Here is a 27,828-nt window from a genome sequence, read left to right on the forward strand (position 1 = left end):
ATCCTGGAGAGGAGAAGGCTCCAGGGAGAGCTCAGAGCCCCTGGCAGGGCCTGAAGGGGCTCCAGGAGAGCTGGAGAGGGACTGGGGACAAGGATGGAGGGACAGGACACAGGGAATGGCTGCCACTGCCAGAGGGCAGGGATGGGTGGGAGATTGGGAATTCCTGGCTGGGAGGGAGGTGAGACCCTGGCACAGGGTGCCCAGAGCAGCTGTGGCTGCCCCTGGATCCCTGGAAGTGTTCCAGGCCAGGCTGGACAGGGCTTGGAGCAGCCTGGGACAGTGGGAGGTGTCCCAGCCACGGCAGGGGGTGGAACAAGATGGTCTTGAATTTCCTTCCCAACCCAAACCATTCCATGATCTGAAAGAATACATAAAGCAGGTAAAGAACATTTGGAATGCCCCTTGTTCATTTGGAAAATCTTCCCTTGATCTCAGACAAGGAGAAAAAGGAAGGAGAATGTGAGCAGGATGACATGAAGGGTGAAACACTTGTCAGAGGAGAAAAGATGTTGAAATCACACCGGCATTGATGGAAATGGGGATAAAAAGTGAGAATCCCACAATCTGTGCCTAAAAATCAATCCACAACATAATGAACATTCCCTTCTTTTTCTCCACTGTGGAGAAAAATCTGGGACAAGGCTTCAGGGTGAGATTACCTGGTGCAGCTCATTAGAAATGCAAAAGATAAGTTAAACAAACAGATCATGTCCCCGTTGCTAAAACAATGGGGCCAAACAGCCTGGCACAGCCTCCTCCCCTGGCTTCTGGCTTGTTCCATGTTTGTCTCCTCTCTTTCTCCATTTGGAAAGGTAGAAGAGGCATGCTCAGAGCTCCTTCAGTTGAATTCACAAAGGTCTTGGAGCTTTTAGGGTTGGAAAGCGCTGCTGATGCATCCAAGGATCCGCGTGCAGCGTTTCAGCAGGATTTTAATGACTCAGGGAAACACCACGCCAGCAGTGAACATTTTTAAAAGCTTCACCTCCCCTTCCAGCCTGAACTCAGTCTGGCCTCTCTCTGGGTTTTAACACACTCCATTAACAGGATTCCCTGGCTGAAAGAGAACGTAGGAGGTGGAGCACAAGCCTATTTTGGGACATCCAGCACCATGCAATGCACAGAAGTCCCCTTGTCCCTGCAGGCTGGAGGATGGAGACAAGCAGGATGTGTGGGAGAAGGGGAATTAGGGAGCACATGCTCTGTACCCTGGGGTTTTTTTTTTTTCCCCACACAACTGCCAGTGGGGCTGTGAGAGGGGTTTTGCTGAAAATTCAGGAGAATCACACACACAGACTTTGAGGGGTGGTGGCACAAGGATGTACAGGACACTCACACACGTTAGCTGTCCTTTTTTTATGTCTTTTCCACCACAAGCCAGCGCAGGGTGATTCACAGGCAGAGGTGGATTCCAGGCATCCCCTTTCCCCTGTTCTTGCCCTAGGAAAGGTGTGCAGGTGTGGGGAGGTGGGGCTGGGGCTACAATCAGCACACAGCTACAGCCCCTGCCAGGCTGCTGGTCACAACAACCCCACGGACTGCTCCAGGCTGGAGAACTGCCCTGTGGAAAAGGATCTGGAGGTGCTGGTTGAACATGAGCCAGAGCAGGTGGGTCGGGCTCTGCTCCCAGGGAACAGGGACAGGACAGGGGGAAACGGCCTCAAGTTGTGCCAGAGAGGGTTTAGGTTGGATATTAGGAGGAATTTCTTCACAGAAAGGCTTGCCAGGCACTGGATTTGTCTCTCAAACAAGATGCGGCACTGCTGAGCCACCTCCAGCCCTGGGGGCAGTTTTGGGTCTCTTGGAACAAGACATGGAGGGGCTGGAACGTGTCCAAGGAAGGGAAGAAGATGCTGGAGTCCCCATTCCTGGAGATGTCCAAGGAGGGACTGGACGTGGCTCTGGGCTGGGTGACAAGGTGGGGACTCGATGGTCTTGGAGGTCTTTTCCACCCGAAATGATTCCATGTTCTGCAGGGTGGGCACAGAGCGGCAGCCTGGCCTGGATGTGCCGTGTGTGCGGGGACACTGCACGCCCAGGGGTGACAGAGGCGCAGGTGTCAGCTCCCTGCCCAGCCAGGTGTCCCCAAAACAGCAGTATCGCTCTGCCCTCCTCCCTCCCGGGCATGTTGCAAAAAGTGGGGGGTGTCTCATAAACAGGTGACCCCACCCCAGTAAGCCAGGGCGTGTTGCTGGGAGTCTCTCCTTCCCACACCAACCCTCAGCCCATGGGAAAGGCTGCTGGGGGACAGCTGGCACCTGGAGCTGATCCACGGCTGCCCCTCAGCTGTGGGGTGTGTGTCGGGCTGGGGAGTTGTCCCACACAGGTGTAAATCCTGGGAATCTTCCCCCTCTTTTCGGGCTGCCAGGTGTTTTATCACACAGATAAGCATTTCAACACCCCCTCCTGCTGATTACCAGGTGTGGATTGGGGGTGGAAGCAACTTTCTCTCTCACACACACACAAACAAGCACAGGTGAACCCCACCTTTTTCAGTTTTTGGGGGGTGTAGTGAGAATTTGGAGGAGTGGGGTTTCTCTCCCACCAGGGTGAATGCAGATTATTGACCCTGTGCTCCTGTGCAGGGTGACAGCAGGAGGAGTGCTGGGGGTCAGGAACCCCACAAGGCAGAGAGTGAGTCTGGGGGGTACCAGGAACCCCATGAGGCAGCAGGATGAGTTTTGTCTGAGGGTGTCACACACACAGGGACACAGGCTGTGTCTGAGAGTGTCACACAGGGACAGGGACACAGGCTGTGTCTGGGGGTGTCACACACACAGGGACACAGGCTGTGTCTGAGGGTGTCACACAGGGACAGAGACACAGGCTGTGTCTGGGGGTGTCACACACACAGGGACACAGGCTGTGTCTGGGGGTGTCACACACACACAGGCAGGCTGTGTCTGGGGGTGTCACACAGTGTCACACACTGTCTCTGTCACACTCACTGTTCTACATGCTCACACACACTCAGTGTCACCTGTCTGTGCCACACACGCTGTGTCACATGCTGTGTCACACACTCAGTGTCACACTCTCAGTGTCACACACTACATCCAATATTCCCAGTGTCACACACTATATCACACTCACAGTGTCACGTGCTATGTCACACGCTCTCAGTGTCACACACTACATCACACTCACATTGTCCCACACTCAGTGTCACTCGCAGTCTGTGTCACACACTCAGTGTCCCACACTATGTCCCACACTCTCAGTGTCCCACACTCATTGTCACTCTCAGTGTCCCTGCCATGTGTCCATGTCACATGCTCAGTGTCACACTGTGTCACACACTCTCAGTGTCACACACTATGTCCCACTCACATTGTCCCACACTATGCCCCACACTCTTCGTGTCACCTGTTGTCCGTGTCACACGCTCAATGTCACATGCTCTCAGCGTCCCACACTCCCGGTGTCATCCGCTCTCCGTGTCACTCTCAGTGTCCCACACTACACCCCGCGCTCTCAGTGTCCCACACTGTGTCCCACACTCTCAGTGTCACCCACTGTCTATGTCACTCAGTGTCCCACACTGTGTCCCACACTCTCAGTGTCACCCGCTCTCCGTGTCACACGCGCGGGGCGGGAGCGGGGGCGGGCGGGGCGAGGCCAGGCCAGGCGGCCCCGCCGGGCAGGGCGCGCTGCGGCATGGATTACCCCGAGCCCGGCTCGCCGCAGGGCGCTCGGCACCTGCCCGGCCAAGCCGGCGGCTACGGCAGCGGCGGCTACGAGCGGCCGAGCCGCGGCGAGGAGGAGGAAGCGGCGGAGCAGGAGGAGGAGGAGGAGGCGGCTGTCCGCGCCCGCCCGCCCCGCCGCCCGCAGCCGCCGCTCCGCGCCGCGCTCTCCACCTCCTCCTCTGAGGGCGACCCCGAGCCGGCGGCGCCGCCGCGGGAGCGCAGCCTCAGCGACGAGGCCGCCGCCGGAGACTTCGACTCGGCCGAGTCCGGCGCGTCGCTGCGCTACTCCACGGGCACGGGCGGCGAGGGCAGCGAGGGCGAGGGCGCGGGGCTGGGCAGCAGCGACAGCGGCGGCAGCGGCTTCTCGCTGGCGGCCACCGCGCTGCCCGAGAGGCGGCGGCCGGGCGGCGGCCGGCCCCGCTATGAGGTGGTGCGGGAGCTGGGCGCCGAGGAGGTGCGCTGGTTCTACCGCGAGGACCGCAAGACCTGGAAGCCCTTCATCGGCTACGACTCGCTGCGCATCGAGCTGGCCTTCCGCGCCCTGGGCAGCGGCGGCGGCGGCGGCGGGGAGCCGGCGGCCGTGGAGCCGGTGTGCGTGCGGAGCGGGCTCTACGAGGTGGATGTGGCCAGCGCCGAGAGCTACCCCGTCTATTGGAACCGTGAGTGCCGCCGTGCCGGCCGGGGGGAGGCGGGGAAGGGGGGTGGCTGCGGTGTCCCCCGGAGGGATGCCGGGCATCCCCCGTGAGCTCGGAGCCGCGCTGGGTGACCCCGCCGCGGGGACACGGCTGGCTGGGACACCGGCTGGCCTTTGGTGCCCTGGCCGCGCTCGCTGCCGGTGTGTTCCTGTGTAAGGATTTAGGATAAATAATCCAGGGAGAGAGCACCCGCGGTGCGCACCTCCAGCACGTACCTGAGCGAGGAGGGAGTGGGAATTCCCCTTCCGAGGCTCAGGGACACTTGTGAGGGAAGAGACTGGAGCATCCCTGAGAGAGGGGACACCGGGCCGTCCCCCTCCCCGAGGATGAGCGGTGCCCTCCAGTCAGGGTGTTCTGAGCACATCAGCCACTTCCAGCAGCACAGGGAGCTGAGCGTCTTCCCCCTTCTCACCTCCCCTGCACACAGACATGAGGGACACGATCTGGGGCATGCACACCTGGCACTAGAGACTTGGAAAAGGGAAGGCTGGGCATCTGCTCGTTTCTTGGCATGTGTGGAAGAAAGTGGGAGGGAAGGTGGCAGAGAACCTTCTTACGCTCCTTTTTCATAAACAGAGGGTGAATGAGGGTGTATATTTGCCTTCAGCACTCTCCCAGTTCCCTCCCTGCACACCTTTCCTCAGAAGGAGCAGAGTGGAAACATCAGTTGTTTGTCCACTCCCTCCTCCCCACAGACATGTCTTTGATCCACATCTTCAGTGAGGAATGATGGAAGCAAGGGTTGTCCCTCTGTGACCTTTGTCCTCTCCATTAGGAAATTATGATCTTGTGCTTTCTATTTCATTTTTTATCACCTGCCCTCTGGGAGGAGGCGTGAAGTGGGATATCTCCTCCTTTCTCTTGGAGGAATTGCAACAGGCATCTCACACACACATAATCCTTAATTCCTACCCTTCCAATAGAGGGAAATTCCCCTTCAACTTCAAAATGAGGTGGGAATACACCCTCTGTGCCACGCTTCCCCTTGCATTTGTGTGTCCTTTGCTAGGGGACAGGAGACCTTGTGGAGCAGCAGTGAAAGAGGGGCAGAGACCCCAGATTCCTGCACTTTTCCCCTGGTGGGAAGGGCTCAAAGGTCTTGCTGGACAAGTGAACCCCTGCTTTCCTGAGGGTGACAAGCTGTGCTCACCTTCTGGTCCTGAGGATTTGCTTTCCAACTGCATTCCCTCAAGGACAAGGGAGATGTCGTGGAGTAGAGTGAGCTGCAGAGGAGCTGAGCGTGTCCTGGCATGGCCTTGGCAGAGGGGCAGGCAGGTTTCTCTCATCTTGAGACTCAGGTGAGGGTCTCAGGGGAGCAGCAGAGCTGTTTCAGAGATGAAATCCAGGGCTTTCTGTTGTTTTCCCTCTTTATTTATCAGCTTCTTTACAGGAGGGAGGTCCATAAATGACAATACAGTTTACTTGTGTGGCAATCTGTCTTTCAAATCATCACCCCAGCAGACACACTGAGCCCCAGGAGCAAGCAGAGGTCTCAGTCCACACAAGTTGTGAGCTGGAGGAGCCTGGGCACAGCTTCTTGAGCAGAAACTGGAGCTGCTTCTCCCTGTCACCACACTGGATTCCTTTGCTGTTGGCACTGGGTGCAGCTGCCACATGGTTCCTGGGAAGAGAAGATGCAGGACAGCCAGGGGAGGAGGAGGAATCTGCTGCCATCCCTGTAACTGTGCCATAGGGAGAGGGGGGAAGGAGTGAGCAGAGCTGTCAGGTGAGGCAGGATTGCTCCTGGTAATGGGAGCAAGAGGCTGCACTCGTCAGCAGCTTAAAGGTTTAATTTCTTGACGCCGTGCCTTGTCCATTTTGGAAGCTGATTCAGTCTCATTAAGCTCGAGGAGCAGATGTTTCAGATGACAGCATGGGCTGTGCAGAGACGATTTCTGGTGCTGCAAAGGAGAGATTCCCAGAGGTTAGCACCAGAGGCAGGGAGGAATAAACTCCTGGGCCTGAGCAGACTAATGACGGGGATGATTTCTAGCCCTCAGAAAGCTGATTGAGGGGAGTGCTCAAGTCTTTTCTCATTAGCAGGTCCAGTCCTTCACAAGGCTGAGATCAACTTTTGGTCTTTCAAGGGGCTTCTGGTGCCTTCTGGTTTAACTTCCTCACTGCACATTTCCTTGCCTCTGTTCCCTATGGGTGCCTTTCTCCCGTTTTTCCCAACTGCTGCATCCAGATCTGAGAAAACAGCAAGATCAGATCCCAGGATTCAGTCTTATCTGGGCCTTTGAAGGCCTTGGTGCAGCCATAATTCCCATATTACTCCCTTTTGGTAGCATGTGTGTAATTCTGGATCCAAAGGGTGGCTGCTGCCCCGGCGTGGATGTGTCAAACCAGCTGTGAGTGAGGCAGGAGAATCCTCCTCTCTGACCACACAAGCGTGAGGTATGATGAGTACAACTGCCTTAAAATGTGCTGAGGTGCCTGTTGAAGAGTACAGAAACTACTGGCTGGTTTTGCTGATTCATGGTTCGGCTCAGAGCAAAGGTCAAAAGGTTTTCTCTTTGTTATTTTGCCCTTTTTTCTGTGTGTGCTGGATTCCAGAGAAGGCTGCTCTCACACAGCCACCACACTGAGCAGTTGGTTCCTCAGCTGGCAATTCCTGGGGCATCACAACGCCAGGGAAACGTTGGTTATAGCTTGGCATGTGCAGGAATATTTCTTTTTTGTATCTGCATTTTAAGCTCGCTGCAGGATTCGTTGGTAACATCGGGAATATCAGCCTGAGTTACAATTTGAGCAGATTAATTACTGAGAATTTCATCCTTACCTTGTGACCTCTGGGATTTATTTAATTAGTGCTGTAGAACCGGCAAAAATGGTTCAAGAGGATGAAAATTCTTAGTGTGGGCTTTCAGATAAGTCAGTAATTTGGAGCAGGCTTTTTCTTGTTTTCTGTGGAGATGACAAGTGTGATATTTTATACGAGGGTCTTCTGTTTAAATCTTAAATTATCCAGCCCTTTTCAGCCCTCCCAGTTGAAGAGGGCTGATTTACAACTATTTTGCTCTGGAGTTTGTCAGTGGAGTTCTCAAACTCCTCTGTGACTCTGTTAAATCCGTGGTCTGTGAATTTTTGGGTCGCTCTGCCCTGTTTTCTGGCTTGTGGGTTTGTCCCATGCTACCCTTGTCCTGTCAAGCATTTGCTTTTTCCAGGCTTTTTTTCATGTGTAGGTTGTAAAGTTGCCTGTATTTATTTAAATTATCCACTCCAAGACAAAGGTTTGGTAAAGTTGGGGTTTTTTTTTGTTTATATATTATTTTTCTACCTAAGAGTCACTGAAGTCTATTAAGTAAAAAACCTATTTTTGTATTTAAAAACAAATTTGTTCACTAGAACCATCCCTGAGTGAAGATGTACTGATACAACAGTTATTTTACTGAATTTAATCTGGAAATACCTGTGAATACAGAGTGGACCACTGAGTCTTAAAATTAAGATCTCTCTGCTCAGACTGGAATTGAGCTGCTTTAAAAAACCATTTTAGCTGCCTTCTTGATCAAGATGAAAATTAAGGGTATGAAATCAAGAGTTTATCACTGTTTGTGACTTTCATTTGGTTTAGTCTGGTTTTAGCAGTGTTTTTTGTCATTTTACATCACACTTAAAATGTTGGTTTTGGTGTGTTGGATAGTCTTTGAACTTGGTTGATAATTTCCTTTATATAAAGGACCTTTTGATTGAAGGCTGGAGTCCTGAATAAAATTTTATGGCTTTTTTTTATCTCTAGATGTGTAATCCTTTGGCAGATAAAACACTGACAGTTTGCTTTGTAAAGGTGAAACTTTGCTTCCACTACTCAAAATCTTTCTGGGTTCTTTTTTGTGTCTGTTTTTACTGTGCCATCCTTTCAAAAAACATCTTGTAGCTTAGTTTTTGGCCAATTCCTTCCTGACCAAAGGGCTTGGAAGTGTTCCAGGCCAGGCTGGACAGGGTTTGGAGCATCCTGGAACAGTGGAAGGTGTTCCTGCCGTGGCAGGGGTGGAATGGGATGGGATTTAAGGTTCTTTCCAGCCCAAACCACTCTGGGATTCTGTGACCTAACACACTTAAATGAAATAACTTTCAGCTTTGCAGTGTTCCTTGTATTAAATCACATTTGTTTGTGTGTATTTTAAGGGTTTTTTTGTGGCCTCCCAGCAGAGAGAGCTTTTGGGAATTTTGGGATGCTTCCAGGATTGGGGTGGCAGCGTTTGGGATGTGTCTCTGAGGGCAAGTTTCTTCCCTGCCCTCAGCTTTTATGATTTATTTAAGCATATTTAATCAAAATTAACCTGTTGTCTTTCTCCTTTAAATGGGACCAAAATAATTCTCCAGTTCAGCTACAGCAGAGTGCCTAAGGAAGGACACGGCCTGGGGAGTTCTGCTTGTCCTTTGATGTGGGCCAGCACTTCTCCTGCTGGATTTGGTCCACAAGGACAAAGGCAGAGATGGAGGGAATATTTGGATTACAAGTTGTGGGTGAGAGGGCTGTTTTCTGCTGTACCTGTGGCAGCAGGAAATGTTTGTGGGATGAGGAGTTCTGCTCTGACTTCATTCAGGCTTGAACATGGGTTGGGCAGTGCTGAGATCAAAGGGATAGGGTGGGATTGAATTTGGAGGTGACAGAGTTGAATTAAGGACTGGTGACAGGTGAATTTTTGTGTGTGTGATGCTCTTTTAGGGAATAACAACACTGAAAGCACCAACCAACACCTTGTCCAGAGCTCTTGGAGCAGCACAAGGATGTGTAAGAGCTGTGTCAGTCAGTGAGCAGAAGGCCTAGATGGAAGAAAAAAATCTGCAAAATAACAAAAAATTAGAATAAGAAGCAGGAGCAGTTGTCTCAGAGAATCTCTAAGGTTGAAAACAGTGAGGGTGAGGGAGTGGTTTGAGTGTAAGAAAGAAAAGGTCACTGGTGTGATGTGATCTGTTTGAGTGGCTGGAGAGGGGAAACTCCACAGAAAATAAATGTTGTAAATAGCAGGATTAGTGAACACACAAACACGAGATTCAAGTGGGATTCCAGGCAGTGAAATTTACAATGAAAGAAACTGAAAGTGTTGCCAAGAGAAGCTGTGGCTGCCCCTGGATCCCTGGAAGTGTCCAAGTGGACAGGGCTTGGAGCCATCTGGGACAGTGGAGAGTGTCCCTGCCATGGCAGGGGGGTCTTCAAGGTCCCTCCCAAACAAAATCTTTCTGGGTTTCTGGGAAAATTCTACTGGTTTTCTGGTAGGAGAAACCCTACAGGGTTAGAAAAAAAAATGAGGGAAAATTTAAACATGGGGATGAAAGGCTGGGGAATTCTGGAGTTGGCCTGGAGAAGATGGAGGAAGGGAGTTCAGGAGGAGAGCACAGAAAAATAATCCCTGGGGTGGAGAAGGGAGGAGTTGAAGCCATGCAAGGGCTTAATAACCTTTGCTGTCATTTTGCTCATTAGTGGCAGGTCTGAGGTGTGCACTGAGACAATCTTGCTCTTCTTTCTTTTGGAAGATAATCCAGGAACCTGTTTGTCTGCTGGTGGAGCTGGGAAACTCAGCAGGGTTTTCAGCAGAGCACACTCAGAGTGTGAAGGTGGGATTGTGCAAAAGCCCTGTGGCTTTTTGGGGATGGGCTGGGAGCACACAATCACTTTTGGGAGGTGCTCACGTGTTGGTCATGTGGCTCAAGAGTTGTTCTTTTGTGGTTTTTAAAAAGTGCAGGTCTCCCTGGGGGGAAAGGGCTGATAAAGGGCAAATTCAGTGGTTCCAGCAGCAAATGCCAGTGGTGGAAGTGCTTTGTACACCAGGATTGAAGATTAGTGAACTGTTTTAATGGATAAGAATTCAGTAAAAATACAATTCTAAATTTAAAACTGCAGCCCATTTCATGTTTTGACAGTCTGAGTTTTTTGGTTTTGGTTTTTGTTCTTTTTTTTTTTTTTTGATTAATTCTTCCTGCTTGACATGGCCTGTAAAGTGAGCTTTAGGATTTTGGCTTGGACCACCAGGATCAGGTCTGTGGAAAGAGCAATTGTGGATATGGTAAAAAACTGTTGCCTTAAACCAGGAAAATCCTTCCTGACAAAATGATGTCCTTGAGCCAGGCTGGAGAGCTGGGAATGTTCCCTGGAGAGGAGAAGGCTCCAGGGAGAGCTCAGAGCCCCTGGCAGGGCCTGAAGGGGCTCCAGGAGAGCTGGAGAGGGACTGGGGACAAGGATGGAGGGACAGGACACAGGGAATGGCTTTTAACTAACAGAGGGGAGATTAGGAGGGAATATTAGGGAGAAATTAGGGTGGGCAGGCCCTGGCACAGGGTGCCCAGAGCAGCTGTGGCTGCCCCTGGATCCCTGGAAGTGTTCAAAGCCAGGTTGGACAGGGCTTGGAGCAGCCTGGGATGGTGGAAGGTGTCCCTGCCATGGCAGGGGTGGAACAAAATGATCTTGAATTTACCCCCCAACCCAAACATTTTGTGATTCTGTGTTTTGGGGTGATTTACAGTTGATGACTTGGAGCACATTCATGACTTTTTGTGGGGCTCCTTCTGGGTTTGACTGGAGCCAGCCCCACAGAGCAGCCTTTCATTCCTCATTGCTGGATTCACAGTGTAAATGGACTAAAAACAGTTCAGGGAAAAGCACTTTTAGGCTGGAATACTTCAGGCAGTCTTGGTAAATCAGAGGCAATGTTTGCAGCAGAGAAAAAACATCTATTCCTGCCTTTGTAATCCAGCTGTGGAGCAAACACAGGTTCACAGGTTGAGCTGCTCTGGAAGGAAAATCCCACCTCTGCCAGTGGGACTGAAACTCAAATGTAATTTGCACCTGGAATTTACAAATTGCTTCAATGGAGCAACTGGGAGTTACTGGATGAACCAGCAAAATGATGATTTTTATTGCTCAGTGAGTGAAATCTCTGTTCAGCTCAGTCCCAGCTCTGTGTCCCTCTGAAGCTTGGTGAGGCTTCACCCTTGAACTCCTCTGCAGGACTTTTCCTTTTGCCAGAGCAGGATGGGTCACACGTGGCTGTGGTTGAACAAAGGGAGGTCACCAGGCTGGGATCAAACAAGAGCTTCCATTTATTTAAGAGTCAGTCACCTGCTGTGTTCTGAAACAAAGTGGAGGAGAGCTGGAAAGGTGTGCAATGTTAAGCTTTTTTTTTTAAAAAAGAAAGAAGTTTTAGTGTGTTATGTTAGGTAGCAAACATGAAATAATGCAATTTTAGTTTGGGGCTGTTTTATTACAACATCACCATCCTCACATATCTAAACCTTGCACATACCTAAACTAAATTGCAGTTCTTTCAGTTTAAACTCATATCTCCTTGTCCTATCCCTAAAGTTCCTGATGAAATATACCCAGAGCACGATTTTAGGCTTGAAATAATAGGAATGGATAACAAATTTTTAAAAAATTCTCTAACAGTACTCTCTTGATGCTATTCTGGAATATATTCTGGAATATAGTTCTTAATGTATTTTTACATACTTTTTTTTTTTTTTTTTACATTTTTACTTTTTTTTTATGTATTTCTTCATTTAGATGGGCAGTGGTTTTTTTTTTCATTTTTTCTTTTTTTTTTTTTTTTTTTAATGTATTTCTTCATTTAGATAGGCAGTGCCACAGGTTGCCCAGAGAAGTGTGGGTGCCCCATCCCTGGAGCTGTTTCAGGCCAGGTCCTTGGTAAATGTATAAGCATTTCATTATTTAACTAACTTTCAGTTTTAGATGTCACATTTACAGCCCCCAAGTTGCCTTCAGCTTATGCAGATATTATTCTCACATGCTGCCAATTGTTTGCCACTGCAGTAAGAAGGAAATCAAATTTAAGGAAATGTTACAACACCAAAAGGAGCAATCTGAAATTTCTGCACTGAAAAACATCTCGACCTGGTAGTGTTTTATAAACTTCTGTTTCTTGCCTAACTTCTTGGCTTTGGGCTTGGAGAGCTGGGAGTTGTCAATTTGAGCAAAGCACCAGCTTTAATTTAAATTTCTGAGCCTCTGAATATTCTATTAACCTTTTAGATCTCATTTGTGGGTAAATCATCATAAGTGTCTCGGGACTGATGGCTGCAGAGTGCCAGGAGTGCCTGGACTTGGCCAGCAGTCGAGCTCTTATCTCTGTATTATCTCACTTTTTTCACAGTTGTGTGCTCCTGAATCAAGGCAGGTGAAAAAGGCTCCTTTGAGCTGTGCAAAATTGAAATTTAAGGCTGTCCAGCAATGTGGTGGCAGGAAATGAAGGATGGAATTGATGTGTTAGAAGGGAAATTAAGGCAAATTCTGCTCATTTATGACTTTATTGTGATGGATTAGCCAGGTTTTTATTCCAGTTTCTATTAGATGTGATCAGACAGTTTTAAAGATCTTCATGAAGGAGGAGTAGCTGGGTTATACACATAGACTACACACACATGCAGTAGTTTGTATGTTGCCTACAGTCTTTATTTTAACATAATTCTTGTTATTACGGGGATTTTGGTGATTATCATAATGCAAATCACTCATGTTCTTATCACACCATTAATTACAGCACTTGTATTCTTTTATTCTTTGGATTTTCAGGGGGGAAAAAAAGATTCATTTGTGCAAAAATAAATCCTTTGTTGCAGAGTAAATCTCTTAAACTGATTTCCTCTAAAAGTGGTAAAATACGTGTGACTAATTAAAATTAAGTGGTTTTCATCTACTTTAAATCTCCACCATTCAGATTTCTTTAGAAATTCTTTTATAAATAAACCATGGAAGTGTATAACCAGTCAAATATGTTGATATCTTTCAGTCTGAAGCACTGCCAGCTGCAGATTATATGGTGTAAGACTTAAGGCAGTAAAGAAATCAAGGCAAATCCTTTCCTAGGGATTGAGATTGTAGGGATAAGGATAAATAACACTTCATGTTATAGATTTGGATTTCTGTATTGACAGAAAATAAATTAAATTTCAACATGATGCAATTTTAGTGTCTTTAACTCTTCCATAAAACAAAAGTAGCTGAAAGAATGTAGTTTAAGCTTTCTGAAATATCTGAATATACAAGAATGAATGAATTTATTGAAGGTGGATAAGTGAGAGCTAAAAAACTGGTGAAATTGGGTGCTGAAATGGCAATTGTGGTTCATCACTTTTTAATGCTCTTTATGTCATGAGTTTGCATCAAGTCTTCTGGACTAAACCTGGGAGGTTTTCAGTGACAGCCCCGTGCAGGATTAAACAGAGGAGCTGTGCTTAGGAACCTCTTTCCCAGTGTCACAGATTTTACTGAAAAATCCCTTGTGTGGAATTCTTTCCCCACCCCATCCAGAGTATTCCATGGAATTACCACTGATGCACTTCCCTGTTTTCATTCATGAAGTCTCACTTGCTTTTGGAGCTGGTGGCCTTCAGAAATTTGGTTGTTGTTGGTTTTCTCAGCTTGTACAGAGATGGGGTAACTGAGAGGTGTTTTGAAGAATTTTATTCCATTATCAGTCTTGAGGAATAGTGAGACACAAGAGATGTAAAACTTAATGCTATTCTATCCAAAGCTCACTTATTTCTTGGTTACAATACCTTATAAATGTTTTTTAGACTATTAGCTTTTGCTACACAGTGTTGTTATTATTTTAACACCAATCACTTTTATTTTTATCCCATGTGGTCTTGCTGCAATGCATCTTTCACAGTTCTAATTCTCTAAAATACCTGGTCTTTTTGCAAGGCCATTATTTTGAAACTTGTTTTTAATTCAATCTCTCAACGAGTTTGTCATAGAATTGGAGGTTGTCAGCGAGTCACGGGATGGTTTGGGTTGGAGGGACCTTAAATCCCATCCCATTCCACCCCTGCCATGGCAGGGACACCTCCCACCATCCCAGGCTGCTCCAAGCCCTGTCCAGCCTGGCCTTGGGCACTTCCAGGGATCCAGGGACAGCCACAGCTGCTCTGGGCACCCTGTGCAGGGCCTGCCCACCCTGATTTCTCCCTAATATTCCCTCCTAATCTCTCCTGTTTTATTTTAAAGCCATTCCCTGTGTCCTGTCCCTCCATGCCTTGTCCCCAGTCCCTCTCCAGCTCTCCTGGAGCCCCTTCAGGCCCTGCCAGGGGCTCTGAGCTCTCCCTGGAGCCTTCCCTTCTCCATGTGAGCATTCCCAGCTCTCCCAGCCTGGCTCCACAGGAAATGTGGGTTCTGTGTGCTGTGATCCCAGATTTGATTCTCTCAGTTCTGCAGGGCTGTGTTCAGGTTTCTGAGAGCCAAACCGTGCTGCTGATGGCAGGAAATGTCATTTTCTGGCTTCATCCTCCTCCCCTTCCAGGTGGTTTTCTCTTGAGGTTTTCCTGTAGCTCAGGGTTCAAACCTGCCCCCCCCCAGCTTGTGATGGGAAATAAAAGAAGTTTGTGGTTCAGGCTGGTTTGGCTGTTCTGAGAGTGTGCAACTGTTTAAAGGAGGGAGTGGGGAAAAAGAAAAAAAGGCAATTCCTTGGTCCCCCCAAAATCCCACAGAGCTGGAAAACAGAACTGCCTCACTGTTTTTCAAACCTCCTTAATTGCCTTTGGATCTGAAAATAATTTATATTTGCGTATGAACACCCTTTCCAAAGCCAAATATCATATTTATTCCCAAACTCAAGTGTTCTGCAGAGATTTTATATGAAAATTTTTCTCAATTCAAACAGTTTTTCCTGGCTGAGCCTTTCTGGGCTCAGGATATGTTTGAGAGCTGCTGTTGAGTGCTGTGGACTGCTCTTGTAAGGAACCACTCTGGGAAAGTTTCTCTCAGGCAAAAAGAGCCTGAAAATATTTATTTTAATACTTGATAGTTAGAGTTTTAGAGATCTGTAGGTGGAAATTCCCATGTGAAAAACTTGAAGCCCTTCAAAACTGAAAAAGAGGTGTCTTGTATTCACTTAGTTTGGAGTACAAAATAGTATTCATGTAATTATTATTTAAAAAAAAAAACATATCTCTGCCTGTGGATTCAGTGAATGGAGCCTCATCAGGCTGCTTAGTCAAGAATTAAGGAATTGCTCACAGATTTTCCCAGTGAGGATTAACAACTGACGTAGCCCTGTCACTGCTGCAGCCACAATGGGAGCCTTTATCTCCCCTCACATTTCATTTCTTCCTACAGACAGAGCTTTGTTTGGGAGGGCAGCCTGGCTGGATCTGTGTGCACTGAAAAATGTGGATTTCTGACAGGTGTAAAATATCTGGGAATGCAGCAAAGGTTAAGGAAAGAGACTGGTGTGGTTAACTTTCAGTTCATGAAAAATAAATATTCATCTTTCACCCATCCCTGCATTGATGGGATGTAGACTCCAAAGTTAATCTAAATTTTCATGAAATATTGAATTTCCTGTGCAACTTGCAGGCACTGCTGACTTGTGCATTTTACAGCCCCTCAAAACTTTGGTTTTTCTGGTATTTTCAAGGATTAATTTCCACACCCTTAGAGCACCCCAACCTCTTTATTCAAGCTGATGGGCCATGAACACCCCCAGCAGCAGGAATCCAGCACGCAGCAATTGCTCCTCCCTGGAGCAGCTATTTTAGGAGGGCAGGATGGCAGAACTGGCTCTGGCACTATTTCTGTGTTTTCCTGCTGCTCACCTTTCCTTGCCAGCTGTGCCAAGGTGCCACAGCTGTGTGCCCTCCTTCTGCCACAGAGGTGGGAGCTGCTGGGGCTGTGGAAATGGTGTTTTCCTGTAAATCTGGTACAGAAAAGCCTCCAAATTGTCTGTGGCACCTTTGGAGTGTTGCTTGCCCAGCGGGGAGATGATTTTGAGGTGACTTTCCTTTTGTTTTTGTGGCTTGAGGGATGAAAACTTCAGAGGAGTTGAGAGGTTCTGAGTGAGTTGTGGAGGCGTTTGCAGGTCTGTGTCACGTTCTCACCTGGCAGCAGTCGGTGACTTTGGAAGTGACTTTGGGCACAGCCAGCACTGCTGGTGTGTCTGTGGTGGAGGCAGCACTGAACCAGGAGTTTTTGGGACCTGAGCTTTGGGACCAGACCAAAAACCTCTGCCCGTGGCTGGGTCACCCCTCCCAGCTGTGCTGAGAGATCAGAGATCCCTCCTGTGCTCAGGCACTCAGAAATCTATTGTACCATGTTTAATTACACCTGAATTTCATTAACTGCATGTTTGCATCTCTTGTTTCTTTTCCAATTTCTCCTTACCAGCTTTTTTCCCGCACTCCAGGTCAGAACAGATCTTGGAGCAGTGAAGCCTATTTTTTTCCCCTCATCTCCTTTTTTTTTTTTTTTAAGCCTTTTTTTGTGGTTGAGTTCTTATTTGCTTTGTAGAGCTAAATCTTTGTGATAAGTGTAACACAAACAGGATATTTGCTTTTGGCTGAGTCAGTCTATACAAACATATATATATATATGTCTATATATGTGTGTGTATATATATGGATATGTGTGTATATATATATAAAAGTATATATATATGTATAAATATATATATATTTTATATGTCTAAATGTGTATATATTTATATTTATATATATATATAGGTATATAAATATATATATAAGTATATATATACACACACACATGTACACTCCCAATGTGCACTGAAGGTCACTGGTCCCACTGCTCTGTGCTCTCAGCAGACCCAAATCTGTCTTAATCTCATAAAAACCTGGTTTTGGGATCTTTGAGGCTTGCTGAATCCTTGATTTTCCAGATGCAGGAGGAGGAATTCCAAGCTGAGTTACAGTGGATGTCGCTGTCATGGGTATAAGTGGGGAATTTTTGTTCAATGTTGTAAATGTGGGCAGCAGTGAAGCACAGTTTGCTATAGAATAAGCACCAAGTTATATTTTTTTTAAGAGATTTCTCTTCTGCCACGTGCACAGCAAATGCTGAGTTCCCACTTTCCTCGTTTGGAGAACCGAAACCGAAACGAGAACAGCAGATGCCAAAACCAGCCCTCAGTAAAACATTGATTTAAATTCAAAAAAAAACCAACTTGAGTTTTTAAATACCATCATTTATGCTAATTGTATTTTGTGTTGTTTTTGTGTAAAATTTGTGTAATTTGTGTTGTTGGAAGTGCCCTGGCAGTGTCCCAGGCTGGGCTGGACAGGGCTTGGAGCAAGCTGGGGTAGTGGAAGTTGTCCCTGCCCTGGCAGGGGTGGCACTGTGTGCATTTTAAGGTCTCTTCCAACCCAAACCATTCTGGGATTCTGTTTTTCTGTCCATCTCTCTCATCCTCACACACGGCTGGGAAATCTCATTAGCTCAGGTTTGCAGATCACACTACATTTCCTGCTCTCAATTTGTGATTGGTTGTGTTTAAAAACCCTCTCTTTTTTTGTATTTTTATTTTTTTAGAGACGGAAAAGATCCCTGTAATGCGTGGACAGTGGTTTATTGATGGCACTTGGCAACCTCTGGAAGAGGAGGAAAGTAATTTAATAGAGCAGGAGCATCTGAACCGCTTCAAAGGCCAGCAGCTGCAGGAGAGCTTTGATATGGAAATATCCAAACCTGTTGATGGCAAGGAGGGTAAGATTGTTTAGATCACTATAATACATTTTTTTGGACACTTGAGGTCTGCTTTTCTTAAGTAAGAGTGTGATCTGCTTTGGTTTTTTTATCCTATAAATTGGGGAATATCAGTTTGTTCTCCCATTTTTCATTATGGGATTTCCTGCTGCAGCACATTTGGGGAATGCTGTAAAAATTACAGAAACTTCTTGTTCCTGTTGTGTTTCATATCTTCTAATTGTGTTTGAAATCTCATTTCAAACTAAAATCTCTTGATGGGACAAGAGGAGTCAGTGTCCAAAGGCAAACTGGCTGATTGCTCTCTGCAATTCCTAATTCTCTCAGCATCCCCGATTCTGCCCTGAAGGGAATGGGATCATTTTTACAAATCACATTCCATTTTCCATTTTGATTCAGGCTGGATTTATTAGTTTTCAGCTGCAGTAAATCTTGGCCATTCATTCTGTTGGGGAAGTCCTTACATTTTAATGAGCAGGCTGAGGATGTCCAGGTAGTGTTGCTGGGAATCTTGGTCTGCTGCATGGAACATTTTCAAAATTACTGAAATTACTGCTCTGTTACTTAATATACACAGATGAATTGATTGCTCAGAGCAGGTATTGCACAGCAAAAATTCAGTATTTTTGCCCTTCACACTTTGGCTCTCTCTTGCTTGAGCAATCTACAAACCACAAGCTGCAAGTACAGAGGGCCCTCAAGATATTTCAGCAGGGATTTGGTTGTGTTATTCTTAACAAAGAAACTTTATTTTTGAAGTGGAGCTTTGTGCAAAGCAGTTAGACAGTGTGGGAATGGCTGTGTTTTGGCCATGACTTCTTATGTGTGACCACACAAGTGAAGCCTTGTTCATAAACTGGAAGCCCAGCAATACTCAGGGTAATTCAGTAATCACTGTCAGGAAAACCAAAGTGTCATTTGTTGATATAGGGAGTTTTTTTCAGCATTACAGTGAGTTTCTGATTCCCCTTTAAAACTAGTGAGGACTTCATGACTATTTTTTTTCCTTATTTTTGCTGCTTTAAAATATCTTTTCACCTGGCCAAGGCTGCAGAACAATTTCCTGCTCTGTCCAAAATGTGCATGAAGTGGTGTGAGCCCTGAGCCACAGCACTGTGCCTGTGCAAACATCCTTCTGGAAGGCATTTCTACCTGTATTTCTGATTTATTGTCCCAGAGGCACGGAGCTCAGGGTTGTTAGTGGCAGGGATTTATGGTTTTTTACATGGAAAGCAAATCTTTGTGATTCCCGAGCGCTCCCAGCCTTTGGTGGTTTAATTTTTTGAGGGAAGGCTGCAGTGGTACTTGCATTCTCCTTAGAGAGTAAATAAGAGAGATCAGGGTTGGGATTTTTTCAGATAAAGTCTGAACTGTGGAACAGAAATCTTCAGATTTGATGTTGGATGGACTGAGGAGAGTGATGAGAAAGATATGACCGCATTTATGAAAATGTAAAAGATCAGAAAAACTCCAAATTCTGTGCCTCTTCTGAAACCAAAGTCAGAAAAGAAAAAAGGCAAAACCAAAAAGCAAACCCCAAAAAACCAAACAAAAATCCCAAGCTATTATGGCATCACTTCAATGGTATATTTGTCAAGTCACCAGTAGGTTTCAATGGGGTTTTTTGGTAATAGTAGGAGAGATGCAGAACAGTTACAGCTGGCAGTGTGTGAAAAGTGGTTTTGTCATTCTGATTTGCCTCTCAATACCTCTTGGATCCTCTGGCATCCACAAATGCCATCTGCAGTGGCACTGGGAGAAGCCCTGCAACTGGTGAAATGAACAAAATTAGCTGAATTCAGTTCATAAATTTCTTAAATGCTCCATTTTGTTGTAATTGCATCCTGTATGAAGCAGTTTTTGGTGCCATCAGGGTTTACAGGTACCTGTTATTTATGATCAGTGAAAGTTGAGATAAATCTGGAAATATCCATTGGGAAGCAAAGTGACTGTTCCCTGTGCTGTGATAAAACCTTGTGAGAGATGAAAAATTGGCCATGCCCTCTGATTCCTCAGCAAAATTAATACAAGCTGCTGTAACAGCCCCTTTGTACCAAGAATTACTCCAGTGATTAAATTTATTAATTCTATTAATTGTATTAAATTTATTAATCCTGGATTGCAGCGTGTTAACAAGGAAATCACCGAGCTTCACCCAGGGCTTTTGGTGGTGATAGGAGGGATAAATGGCCCATTATTAAACTGTTAATCCAGCAAACCTTCCTCTGAAAGTGCAGAATTATTCAGGAGGAGGGTCTTCACCCTGCAGCCCACAAATAACATAATGCCCATGCTGACATTTGGTTGTGTTATTCTTTGACAAAAAAAGTATTTTGTGTTTTTGGGAGCGCAAGGAGCTTTAAATGCAGAAGGGAACAGAAAGCACAGATGACAGAGAGTGATTCCCCAGGCTCTGTTTTCCATGGGGCAGCCTGGAGATCACTCCTGTGCTGAGCAATCTGTAATTTGCATTTTGATTTTCATCCTCACAAAGCATTTAATTGCATGCCTTGCAAAAGGAGCTTGGTTTATGATGCCTGATGCCAGTGACTCCTCTTGGTGCCTGATCCCCTTCAGTGCATCAGATAAATTGTTGTTTTAATGGCAGGGTGCAGAAACGAGGCACTTTTTGATCAAAAGGAGCTTGGCCAGCAGGTCAAGGGAAGGGATTGTCTCCCTGAGTTCTGTGTCCTGCTCTGGAGCCAGGCTGGGAGAGCTGGGGGTGCTCACCTGGGGAAGGGAAGGCTCCAGGGAGAGCTCAGAGCCTTTTCCAGGGCCTGAAGGGGCTCCAGGAGAGCTGGAGAGGGACATCTATGTAGCAGTGAATAAACTTAAAATTTACAGCATGACAGAAGATTTAGAAACTGCCTTTTCTTCATACTTAGGCAGACAGTAAGTTCAGCACCTATCTGAAGTAGCCCATCCAAGGGGCAGCATTTTGCAGAGATTTCTGGCATATCCAGGCTGCTGTCAGATAAAACAAGACCAGTTTTAAGTTCCTGTCATCCATTGCTCCATGATCTTTTTCATCTATATTCATTTAGTGATGATGGAGTGAAGCTGAAAGCTTTATTTATGGGATGGGAAGGTAGGATAGGAACAGATACAGCTCTTTGTATTTGCACAGAGAGATGCTCAAAATGCAGCTGGAAATCACCCAAGCAACCTGATTCAAACCTGAAATTGGATCTGACTTTGAAGTTGATCCTGATCCGTGGAGAGGATTGGAGCAGATGAACCCCAGCAATCCCTCTGCCAGAAAATACTCTGTGATTCCATGAAAGACATAGAAAAATAAAAAATCCTGTCAGTTAGAATTAATATTTCAGTGCATTGATTTTGAGACAGCAGAACTCTATGGGGTGTTTTCTTACAGAATTTCAGCGTGTGGTCAAGGCCACAAAACCTCTAAAAATTGCATTTGGAAGAGCTGATTTTTTTTTTTTCCTCTTAGCTTTCAAATAGTTTTTTCTCACTGTATAAAAACTCATATGGGTTTTCTGGCTAAGTTAACATTTAGATGGGAAAGTTCTGTTCACAGAATTGGAGACTTGTGCAGGTCAGGAGGGATCTCTGGGGATGCTCAAATCCAACCTCCCTGCTCAGAGCCATGGATCTGATGGGAGCAGCTTGCTCAGGATGTTTCCTGTGGGATTTTCAGTATCTCCAACAACACACTCCACAAACTCTCTGAGCAGCCTGTTCAGTATTTTACCACCCTCACCACGAAAAGCAATTTTTCTTCTACTTTCCTTGAGTTTCCTGTGTTGATTCTTCCTGAGGGAAGCAAAAAGCCAGTACAATATTGCAAATTAAATTATTCTGTGGAATCCCCAGTGCTGTAGCTCTGAGCCTGATTTTCCTCCCCCCCCAGAGAAGTGATGTGCAACAATAAATACATTTCATTTTTACCTGTGCTGAGAGCTGTTGGGATACCTGGGGCAGGTGACACCAGTGTGGAATGTCACTCACTTTGCTGGATCAGGGACTGCTGAGACCTTGCAGAACAGGGCAAGGGCAGGAGATTTTGTCTAATCTAACTTTTAACCATCCTCTTACACTCTTTGTGGGGAAAAAACCCCAGAGCTGTGCTTAAAATGGAGGTTTTTAGGGTACATTTAGTCAGGGTCAGTGTGTTCCACCCTGTACCAAGGAGTAGATGATGCTTTAGGTGACTCTGGTGGCACCATGTCCCAGTGCCTCTTACTGGTGCCTTTAGCTCTCTTGTGATGTCATAACTGGTTGTGAAGAGTGAAAAAATTGAATTTGGGACCTCACACTTCTGCTACAAAATCTGTTGGGTTTTTTTTGTTTTTTTTTTTTAATATATACATTTTAGTTCTTTTTAGAAAACGTGACTTCTTTCTTTCTTTTTTTTTTTCCTAAAAATGGTGATACTAATGAAAAAAAAATGATGCCCCTTTTAAAAATTTTACTTTGAAGCTCAGTGTTTTTACTTTTAGTTCTCTACTACCTCCCTCCCTTCTCCCTCCCTTCTTTGTTCAAATGGAGAGGATATAAGGAGAAATCAGATGCTGCATGTCTTAAGCGAAAGCATTCCCAAGGTACAGTAATTGGAGATTTCTTTTTTGTTTGTTTTTTTTTTTTTTTAATTTTTTCGTAGTGCTTCTGGCTTAGGAAGCTTTAAATTCCAGTTTGCTTGTCTCAGTTAAATGTTAGATTTACATGCTTCAGTTTTTTGAGCTGTGTCCATGCCATTTCTTTCCAAGGGGAAGGAAAAAGCATCCTAAAGCTTAGAGGAAAAGTAGAAGTGTTGTGAGTCCTAGAGAAAAGTAGATGCTCATAGTGTCATGCAGTAATTCTTATTAGAATTGTTTGTGGCTGATGAAAACTGTGGACATTTGTTTCTTGCACTCTTTGGTGTGATTTGGCTTTTTCAATAAAACAAAAGGGACTTTTTTTAGGATTGCAGCAGGCCTGGGATGAGATTAATTCTCTCAGAGAAGGAACCTCCGTTCCTTCCAGATGAAGTTTTGTTTGCTGCTTTCTTTTGGATAATAATCTTTAATTTTAAGTCACAATTCATTTTTGCTGCAGCTTTGGAATGAAATGAGTCCTGGCCATGGGCTGGAAAAGGGGAATCTGTGTGGATTGTAGCTAAAGGCTGCTGAGCTGCAGAAAACAGCCCTGACCTTTGCAGCAGCTGATGTCCTGCAAATTTATTTCAGAAAGTGGGGGGAGATCTTACCCCCATTAATGATTGCAGAAGGCTCCAGAGTTCTTGTCACTGGGTTCTCCCTGCCACCTCTAAAGCCAGGAGTGATTAAACTTGCACTGACTTCTAAAACCTTTCATTTAAAATGTAAATTCACGTGGTAGGTTTGGAGCTGTTCTTGTCATGCCTTGTGTTCTTGTAGCTCCTGGGGATGTTGTGAACTCTGAGAATTTATTTTGACATGCATAAATGTTTGCCTTTTGACTTTCTTTAATTATTTTTATGTGATTTCGTCCAAATGGAAAATGCCAGAAATGAAAATGTTTTTCAGTAAATTTTGTCCTGCCTCTTCTCACACAAGGAACCCAAGTCTGTTAAAGGTGAATCAGTGTAATTCAAGCAATAAGGAAGGACTTCTGCCTTTCCTTTTATAAATTGGAATTCTAAAATTATGTTGTGCATTTTTTTTCCCCTCAAATCATGCTCAGTTGTGGTAATGAATGTGCTCAAATTAAAAAAAAATTGAAATTAGGTGGTTGTGTGACAAATAGTGACAGTGATGAATTGAGAGGTGGTGAAGTGCAATGTAAAAATGACAGCAATGTGAGACATTTTAATTAAGAGCAATGGTCTTTTTAATGGCTCTTAAAAAAATAAATAAGAAAAGGTTTTGAAATCTACAGGTTTATGTAGCAAAACCTGAGATTCATTTCAGAAGGAACAACAGCAGCCAAATTATGTTCTCAGCTCCCTGTACCATGTGTCAGGCTTTTGTGTGGCACCTGCTGCTTGCAAGACAGATTAATTTAAAAATCCTTGAGGAAAAAAAAAAAAAGAATGCAGGAGAGGTTTTGAGACAGTCTGTTTCCCTCCTCTGGTCTCTATCCTGGCTGGAGTGACAGTGCCTTTGTCCTTGGAGGCAGTGTCAGCCCTGAGCACTTCAAAGATGCTTTTCCCTGGGTGGATTTTGACTTGAGCACCGTCAGACTCTGGGGAGGAAAGATCCAGCCCGTGCTTTGCTCTTGGCAGGTGGATGAAAGCATCGAGTGGAGAAGCAGGTATTTAGCTAAAAAAGGGGTTTAATTGTGGCCCCAGGAGGTGCTCAGCTCCTCAGGCTGGGAGGATGTTTCCACGTGCACATCCCTGCCGTGAGCAAACACAGTGCAGGGTTTCTGCTCCTCAGTTATTCTCCATTTCTGGGACTCAAGATGAGTCAAAAGCCTCGTTGAGATCAGGTTCTGCAAGGTTTTAGTAATATTTCTTCTGTGTTTTGTGGTTCATTTTTCAGATTTCAACTTTTTAGGGGGATTTTTTCCCTCAGGGTTCATCTCTCTTGGTGAAACTGGAGTTGGTGTGATAGCAACCACTGATTTCTTCAGCTGAAAGAAATCCTTTCTTGATCCCATCTTCCATCTCCAGCAGGGCTGAGCTTTTCACATGCTCACACTGTAGGAGTCTGCCTTGGTTGGTGTTCCTGAGAAATGTTTCATTTCTGAGTTCTGACTACAAAAGAACCCAAAATTTGTCCTCATCTCCAAGGACTTGGCCTTTAATCCCTAACTAAAATCCCAGAAGGGCTTGGGCTGGAAGAGACCTTAAATCCCATCTCATTCCACACTTTCCACTGTCCCAGGCTGCTCCAACCCCCATCCAGCCTCGCCTTGGACATTCCAGGGATCCAGGGGCAGCCACAGCTGCTCTGGGCAACCTCAGAGCCTCACCACCCTCAGTAAGGAATTTCTTCCTTAAATCTAGTCTAAATCTCTCTTCCTTTAGTTGAAAACCTTCCCTCTTGTCCTCTCTCTATCTCCCCATGTAAAAAGTTGTTCTCCCTCTTTTAAAATCCCCCTCCAAGTTTTGGGAGGCTGCTGCCAGGTCTCCCCAGAGCCTTCTCTTCTCCAGAAAAGTGTGCAGGGGTTTTCTGCAGGGCTTTTTTTCATCTGGGGAAGAGGCACCTACAGGGGGATGTCTGTGGGAATGCTGTCAGTGTCAGGGAAGTGACACCTGGGAACAAATCCACGAGAAGTCAGGTCCAGAGGAGTTTTCTGTCCCTGTGGATTTATGGCAGAGATGTCCTGGACAGTCAGATCTCAGTGAAGCTCAGCACCATCCCAGCCTGCTGCCCTGGGGAGACCCCTCAGGAGTGGGATTTGTGCTCCTGGAGGATGCAGAGGGATGAGCATGAAGAGATTCCCCTGTGCCTGTCCTGCTGCCTCCTCTGAATTCTGCTGCTGAATTCTCAGCCAGGCTGTGACACGCCCTGGTGGCTCCCTGGTGACACCCCCAGCTGCCCCAGGACAGTCCTTCAGCACAGACAATGCCAGTCCTGCCCTCTCCTCATCCTCAGGAAACATCACTTTCCCTTCCTCAGGCTCAGCTTCAAGCCAGCAGTGTCAGTCTGTAAAATCCCATGCCTGCAAAAGCACACTTGGAATATTTTATTTTTGTTTTTTTTTTTTTAGGCTGTTTCTTTTCAGACTGCTGTCAAATCCTCCCCAAAGACACATTTTTGTGTTCCCTGTCTCACTATTAACACCCCCTGGGGCTGTCATCAGCAGAAGCTCTTTTTGGTTGAACTCTCAAGGGTTTTAATAATATCTTCACTGTCAAATAATCACAGAATCAAATCCCAGAAATATTTAGGTTGGAAGGGCTTAAAGCCCATCTCATTCCAGCCTCCTGCCATGGGCAGGGACACCTCCCACTAGTCCAGGTTGCTCCAAGCCCTGTCCAGCCTGAGGCAAAAGGTTTGTGGACTTCTCATCCAGGCTTTGAGGATGAACAGACATCACAGGGTTTATAGAAATTAAAAAATTGAGACAAGAATCTTACCAAAGATTTTTTGGCAAAAGAAAAAAAGGCAAAAAATGCTCCAAAGGAAAGCACAGAATGTGTTGGTAAGCAAAACTTACTGAGAGAACCAAAATGAATGTAAATATGTCAATTAAAATTGCAAAATGTATCACCTTACTGGCAAATCGGTAGATTTTCTGGAAAGCTTTGTCCATATCCCTCTTCTGGATCCTGCCACTTACCTAAAAACCTCCTGATATTTTGTGGATAAAGGAAAATTGGGAGGCAAGGACCAACACATTATTTTTTTTTGTTTTGTTTTGGTCTGTAGAAAGGAAGAATTCATAGTCCAGGTGCTGTAAGAAATTCATCTGAGCTTGAGCAGGTTTGGTCCTGCTGAAGGTCACTGCCACTTTCAGGTGGTGTTTTGTTAACAGTACACCAAATTTTTAAGGATGTCTTTTGAAAGTGCTCCTAAATATGCAGAGAAATGCTGCTGAATATTCCCTAGAATCTCAGAATGGTTTGGTTTGGAAGGGACCTTAAAGCTCATCCAGTTCCACCCCTGCCATGGCAGGGACACCTCCCACTGTCCCAGGCTGCTCCAAGCCCTGTCCAACCTGGCCTTGGACATTCCAGGGATCCAGGGGCAGCCACAGCTCCTCTGGGCACCCTGTGCCAGGGCCTCACCACCCTCCCAGGGAAGAATTTCTGCCCAATATCCAACCTCCATCTACCATTTTCCAGTTAAAAGCTATTCCCTGTGTCCTGTCAAATTCTCAGCAATTCCCAGGTTCCAACAGCTCTGAGCTCTCCCTGGTTCCTTTTCTTCTCCAGACTGAGCAGCCCCAGCTCTCTGCTGGTGACATTTCTTTGGATGCAGCCCAGGGCACATTTGCCCTGCAGACACAGGTGGCTGATGATCTCATCCACCAGCACCCCCAAATCCTCCTCAGGGCTGCTCTCACTCCATTCTCCCTCCAGCCTGAATTTGTGCTTGGGATTGCCCTGGCCCAGGTGCAGAACCTCACACTTGGCCCTGCTCAACTTCATTAGAAGTGCTTTGGTGCTTCCACATCTTGTTGTTGATGTTGGTGTTCCTTCCACGTCCATGAACAGCATAAAAGTGAGGAACTTGTTCTTCCCAAGTGGGAATAATTGATGCAGGGTAGGGAAAAGCTACTTGTTCCTTTATGTTCCTTCCAATATAGGGGCTGGACTTGATTCCAGAAGGAATTTGAGGCTCACTCCACCACAAACTGCTTTTTTTCCTGTGGTGATAAGAGATTCAACCACATCTCTTCCTCTTGTTTTTTTTTTGGATGTTGAACACAACACCCTCCAAAGGCATCAAACTTCCACCCCTCCTCTGCCAGCTTCCCCAGAATCATACTCTCAGAGGGATTTTGCAGAATGCAGATGGAACAGTTCTTGAAAACCTCCTGGACAGACCTTCTCTGCTCTTCAAAGTCAGGCTTATTTCTTTCCTCTTCCTGCTCTGCCAGTGTAAAACAACGATGTAATTCCAGTTCTTTTGGTGAATCAGTTGTTTACCACAGCACAAGGGCTAATCCTCTCTTAATCCCCCTGTTCCTTACAGATCTTGTTCAATTTTTCATCAGTCTGTGTCAAGTCTGGCTGCTTTGGCAAAGAAACAAAAAATATGGCTGGAGAAAGGTCACAACACCTGGCTGAGCCTGGCTGGTTTGTGCTGTAGCAGAGTTAAAATTGGGAATTGTGATGGCTCAGCCTTTCTCAGAATGTTTTTAGAAGAGTATAAAAAATTCATTTGGGTGATTCAAGGAGGAGACAGGTTAGAGCTCTGCTTGCTGTGGAAAAAACAACCCCAAAACAGCCCCTCTGGGTGTTTTCCATGACTTTGGACTTCCCAGCGAGAGCAGTGACAGATAAATCACCATTTCTTTGGTCACAGGGCTATTGCTGTTGTCAGCTCTGCACCCCATGTTTGACAAGACCTCGGCAGCAAATTTTGGTGAAATCCAAATTATTGTAACTCAGCTG

General features: G+C 46.0%; 1 protein-coding gene across 1 annotated transcript in view; it reads left to right on the forward strand.

Annotated features, from left to right (window-relative positions):
- Nucleotides 1–3,587: 3,587 nt before the first annotated feature.
- DDHD1 (DDHD domain containing 1) overlaps nt 3,588–27,828 on the forward strand; it is a 65,931-nt gene continuing 41,690 nt past the window's right edge. Inside the window, exons 1-2 of the mRNA XM_041458524.1 lie at nt 3,588–4,342; nt 17,664–17,837. Coding sequence (XP_041314458.1) covers nt 3,655–4,342; nt 17,664–17,837 — 862 coding nt within the window. The 5' untranslated portion in view covers nt 3,588–3,654. The remainder of the gene's footprint in view (nt 4,343–17,663; nt 17,838–27,828) is intronic.

Source organism: Pyrgilauda ruficollis, unplaced genomic scaffold (assembly GCF_017590135.1).
Source record: "Pyrgilauda ruficollis isolate IOZ18807 unplaced genomic scaffold, ASM1759013v1 scaffold129, whole genome shotgun sequence".
Taxonomy (NCBI): domain Eukaryota; kingdom Metazoa; phylum Chordata; class Aves; order Passeriformes; family Passeridae; genus Pyrgilauda; species Pyrgilauda ruficollis.